Source organism: Cariama cristata, unplaced genomic scaffold (genome assembly GCF_000690535.1).
Source record: "Cariama cristata isolate BGI_N322 unplaced genomic scaffold, ASM69053v1 scaffold44332, whole genome shotgun sequence".
NCBI classification, from domain to species: domain Eukaryota; kingdom Metazoa; phylum Chordata; class Aves; order Cariamiformes; family Cariamidae; genus Cariama; species Cariama cristata.
The window spans coordinates 2,384-8,245 of NW_009602929.1; the positions used below are offsets into that span (position 1 = coordinate 2,384).

The 5,862-nt window shown below is 38.2% G+C and overlaps 1 protein-coding gene across 1 annotated transcript; it reads left to right on the top strand.

Moving 5' to 3' along the window:
• Window positions 1–271: 271 nt before the first annotated feature.
• On the top strand, window positions 272–5,283 carry LOC104157565 (fibronectin type-III domain-containing protein 3a-like; the record flags this gene model as incomplete). Its single annotated transcript, XM_009694948.1, has 5 exons — window positions 272–421; window positions 506–789; window positions 2,798–3,007; window positions 4,425–4,591; window positions 5,156–5,283. Coding segments are annotated over 5 exons (939 nt in total), but the record flags the coding sequence as incomplete, so codon positions are not given.
• Window positions 5,284–5,862: the final 579 nt, after the last annotated feature.

Genomic DNA, 5,862 nt, shown 5'->3' on the forward strand with positions numbered 1-5,862 from the left:
CGTATGCTAAATGATCTCTGTATTAAGCAACTGAAATCACAGTTACTTTGTATAGAGTAGTCTCTGCAACAGCAAATTGTTTTTAAAGTATAGATGGCCCAAGGCGAGTAATGCATTCTGATTTATTTGTATTGTACTAAATTAAAAATCAGCAAAGAAATGGGAGGGTAACGTTCCTGTGAAAAAAAAACAATATAGATGTGGTGAGTTTCTTTGATTTTTTTCTTCAGTCAGTGAATTTAACTTCTAACTATTTATATCCATTTTAAAGGTTCCAGTGAGTAACGGAGCTGACGTCACGGAGTATCGACTGGAGTGGGGCGGTGTGGAAGGATGCATGCAGATCTCCTATTGTGGGCCTGGGCTCAACTGTGAAATGAAAGGGCTTTTGCCTGCCACTATATACTATTGCAGGGTTCAGGTAAAGATGTAAAACTATTGTTAGTGAAATCTGGAAATGGGAATTGACCCTGCCATAAAAACATGGTCTACTTTGCATTTGCAGGCAGTGAATGTTGCAGGTGCAGGCCCTTTCAGTGAAGTAGTGGCATGTATGACTCCAGCCTCTGTACCTGCAGTTGTGACTTGTCTTCGGGGACTAAGTGAACACGAAGTGGAAAGTCCACACTATTCTCCTTCCACATGCCTTGCTATAAGCTGGGAAAAACCTTGTGACCATGGATCTGAAATCCTTGGCTACAGCATAGACTTTGGAGATAAGCAGCCAATAACTGTTGGGAAGGTTCTGACCTATTTTATAGATGGCTTACAGCCAGATACTACCTACAGGTATGCCATGCACAGCCACTTGACAGCCTGCTGTTTCTTCCACATGAGCAGATTCTTTGTTTCCTTGTATTTTTTTATTCTCTGCATTACTCTGAGAAGCATTAGTACATAGCCAGGGAACAAAAGGAAGCTTTGTAATGATGATCATCATAAATAGATGAGCTACACTGGTTTTATTTTCTTTCAAGAAAAATCTGTGTTCGTTTGTTTATTGTGGTATTGTTGTATCTGTCTGGTTAATGTGTCAGTTTAACGGAATTCAGATTACAGATTCAGATTCATAACAGGTTTTTGGCCTGGTTGCTTCATAGATAGATGGCCTTTAATCTCTTCGACAAGGTAAAATCCATTCAAGGAAGAACCATCTCCAGTCTTTATTGACTGGATTGTCTGATCTAATGACAGCTCATCACAACTTGCAATGCTTTTTCTGCAGAAATAGCAAGTATTAGGGTGGCAGTCAGCATGAAGAATATTGGTTTGAAAGTCTATCAGTCAATTTTAAATCTATCTTGAAGAATTTAATTGCTAAAATAATCCCTTACATTTGACCTAAGGGTTACTGAAAAATGTAAAAATCAGTAATTCTGCCTGAAGGCACTGTGCATTCCTGTTACAAAAACATGTCCTCAGTGTTAAAGGAGAATGTCAGTCCCACTGAAGTCAGAATTTAAGCCCACACTGATTTCAGTATAGTTAGGATATTAACTGGCTATGCAGTTTTCTGAATCCTAAAAGATTTGGTTTTACTTTTTTAATGCTGTATGTAAGACTACAGTGTTTCTGTGTGCCTTATAGGTATTTAACAATAATGCTGGCAATTTGAAGAGCCAGTGCTCTCCGTGTCCACAAAATGAAAAAAAGAGAAGCTTCTATTGCAGAGATACTTCTGTATTTCTACCCACAAAAGTAGTTTTATAGAATATGCTGTCAACTCTTTGTGCAAATAAAAAATTGCATATATTAACCTTAGTTCTATGCTATAATAAATTATCATAATATTAAATATTACTGTAGTGAAGGAGAAATACTTATTCATAAGCCTGCACACACATTTGTGTTTCAATATTTTGAAATTGTGTGGTTGATTGTTTCAGCATTTAATTATTGTGATTACTTTTTTTCCAGTTACCTAGATACTATTTTAGACAAGAAAATGTTAGTCTGCAAAATGAGATTAGACACACTTTGCTCTCTATGGCTACCTGTGAGATATGTAAAAAGCCTCAAATTTCTCTGTTTTCTGCTTTTTCCTTTTTAGAAATAAATTTCTTGGCTACTTCTTTTAATTCTTACTTGTAAATCTAATGCCAGCATTGTTTTCCATGGAGTACCCCCCAAAAAAAAAATTCCCTGAATTTCGAGTTCTACAAACCCCTCAACCATGCGTCCTTTGACGACTTGTAGTTTTCCCCTCTCCCTTTCCAAGCAGACCCAAGATGGTTTGTGTTTGCAGGCACCCAGAGATGTATTACCAGTGAAAATGGCAAGAGAGGTTGCTGGGCACCGTCACTTTATTTTCACATGAATCAGATCTGTTCCAAAAAGCCTGTAAAGCTTTCCTGTAGTCATCCTTGAACTTACCTGATATAATAACCAAAGATAGGGATTCACCTCTTTTGGGGGTGGGTGTTTTTTTTTTTACCTTCCCTCATCACTCTAATGTGGCTATCAAAAATTTTGGTACGAGGCCTGTGGAGTCAGGAGGATGAGCCACTCCAGAAGCAGCTGATAGAGCTTTTGCATCTTTTCACTAATGTGAATGATGCAGATATGCTAACAGTTTTATTTTGAATCAGTCTAGCTCCTTAAAATGTGGCAAGGAAAGTGACAGTCCTGCATATTCATGAGAGTCTATCAAAGCTTAGTATTGATAAAAGTCTTCACTGTAGAAAGTACCATCTATTTGGTACAATTATTCGCTCTTGAATGTGAATGGTGGAAATGACCAGTTATTTTTTAGAATCTAATTTAAAGTTAATTTATTCTCTCTTTTTACAAATACTAGAGTACGAATTCAAGCCCTAAACAGTCTCGGAGCGGGTCCTTTTAGCCACACCATAAAACTGAAAACAAAGCCTCTCCCCCCGGATCCACCTCGCCTGGAATGTGCTGCATACAGTTCTCAGACTCTCAAGCTGAAGTGGGGAGAGGCAACTGCAAAAGCATTAACTGACTCCATTCAGTACCACCTTCAAATGGAGGATAAGAACGGAAGGTTGGTTTTGGCATCGCTTTAATCTGCTGTGTATCGCTGTGGTCTGATGCTTGGGAGATGGCAGCAAAGGGCAAAATTCCGTATGCTTTGCTGAATTTACAACAGACATAGGAGGTCGTCTCATCTGGCAAGGCAAGAAGGGCTCTAGTGTTCCGTGCTGGGCAGGACAAGATTAAAACCTTTATAGTTTTTTATTTACAGTTCAATATGGAGAGTTTAATGAAATGTTTCATACCAGCATGCTTTTCTGTCTCTCACGTTTGGTTAAGTATTTTGTCAAAGTATCAAGTCTAATCAGTGATGTGGATTTTATATACTTAATATTAGAAGGGGTGAATTCTTTACTCTCTGTTGTCTTTATATGCAGTTACTTTTAGTGGAAAATAAACTCATGTAGTACAAATTAGTATTTCAAGGGATCCTTTCTCTCATGTTAAATCGGAATGCAAGCTGGGACGGTACAGCAACTACCTTGCCTAAATGATAAAATGAACAGCACTGCTACAGTTTGTACTGAGTCTGAATCTCTTGAGTAGCTTTAGCTAGACAGTGAGACAAAATAAATCTGCTAGGTGAAATTGCTCTGCTGTAAGGAGGAAAAGAAATTCGACTCTTAACTGGAAAGAAATTCATTGCCATTTCCAAAGACTAGGTTATGTGCAAGTACCATCTGTTTTAAATTTAGAAGAAAAGAACAAGTTGAAGTAGATGAAAACCCCTGCGGAAAGAGATAAACTTGTGCTGTGTCCTGGGGATACCAAAATTGAAAATCAAGTGAGAGCTGCCAAGATCAGTCTGTGTAAGAATTATAACATGAAGGAGAGTGGCCGATCTACAAAGCTGTCAGAATGGGACTCTGTCTGCGCTACAAGTGTGACTGTGGCCTCCTGTGCAGATCTGAGTGAGCTTCATCAGTCGCCCAGCTCTGACAATAATGTACAAGAGCAGTTGGATCCATGACCCTTTCTTAGGAGTAGTAACCGAGAGTTGCAAAGGAGCAAAAAGCTAAAATCTAGTTACCCAATTTTGAAAAGCCAAATATGTTGGGGGAGCAGATGACCAAAAAAAAAAAAGCAGCAGTGTGTGCAGCTCTTTGAGAGAGAGAACTGCTATACTTTCCCATTGTTTCAAGTGCAGAAGGGTTTGTGAAAATGCTTAGGATCATTTTTGCCAAGAGACAATCTGTAGTACTCTTTGTGTAAAAGAGATTTTTGTTTCAAAGATATGAGAAAGAAAAACTTGGCTCTGGAAAACAATGTTTTATGGTAATGCCAGAACACTGTTTACCTCTGAAATAAATATTTCTGGGCTTCTCATTAAATTCTGGAAAATTGTGGGAGTACATTTCAAGACAGTACTGTGGCTACTTCGGAAGTCCTTTTCTGTGTTTAAAATAAGCTACTCTTTCCATTTTCAGGTTTGTATGCTTATACAGAGGACCGTGTCATACATACAAAGTACAAAGACTCAGTGAGTCAACATCATACAAATTTTGTATTCAGGCATGTAATGAAGCTGGTGAAGGTCCCCTTTCTCAAGAATATGTTTTCACTACTCCCAAATCTGTTCCAGCTGCCTTGAAAGGTAAAGGTACTTCTTTTTTCATTTGGGGAATGGGGGGATGGCAAGTTGGATTTGGTATTGTGTTGTATTTGGGGTATTTAGAATGCTAAGCCCTTTTCCAAGTGTGGGTGGGGATACTAAGGGAATGCTCCTTTCATGTAATTGTCTAAAACCTAAAATATTCGCTCTAAAAATGAGAGACTTGGGGTTTATGCGTTCTTTGACATAAGGTTTGTATTTAGAATCCTTGCTTACCAGGAGGGAGTGACCAGGCTGTTACAGTAATTTGAGATGCAAATTCTTCCTAGCATGTTTAGAATAATTTGAAGCATAGCAGCTTTTTTTTTTTGCATATGATACACGCTTGTAGTCACCAAATGTTACTTGCTTTCTCTTGGATGATACCTGAACTAGCAATAGAGACCTGTGTGCATTGTTAGTTGTTGTTCCAGAAAACATTATAGGAAAAATACATTTGAATCTGAACCTTTTGTTTCTCTGAGACAAAATAGCAGATAGAGTACAGAATTTTACAAGTGATGGGAGAGCAGAGCTAGCAGTCACTTTTGTGTTTTCTTCCTTCAGCACCAAGGATAGAGAGAATAAACGATCACACGTGTGAAATTGCGTGGGAGGTTCTGCAACCCATGAAGGGTGATCCAGTTATCTACTGTCTTCAGGTCATGGTGGGAAAAGACTCAGAATTCAAACAGGTATGATGTGTTTAAGTTACTGTATTGTTCTTCAGTGAGTATTTGTGATACCTAGTTTAAAGATTATTGTGCTCCAATAAGTTTTTAGTCACCACACTAACTTTTTGCTACCAAATAATATAAAGTAGTATCTCCTAAAACCAGTGTCATAGAGAAAAGAGATTTAAGTAATATAAATACTGCAGTAAGTTGCAGCCTCTCTAGGTTACATTGATGTTTACTGAATGCAGCTTGATACCTCAGGTAGTGAGGAAATTGTCCACTGATAGGAAGAACTGACAAAAAGAAAACATCCACCCAATGGTACAGAATTGAGACAGGAGAAAAAGAACAAAGGATTCTCTTTGCACTAGGAACTGTTTGAAGGCAGTAAACAATATTATAAAAGCTTTGATTTTGTAAAAGTCATACTTCTGTACAGAGAACTGCAGACAGGAAGGACCACCCAAGGTCCAAGAATGCAATCTAGGCATTCAGTTGTAACTTTAATATAATTCAGTGATTAGTTTTTTACCATAGGACCATTTCAGTAGTAGGGCATGCTGTGTAACTACAAGGGTCGAGCAGCTGAGAGTGTGT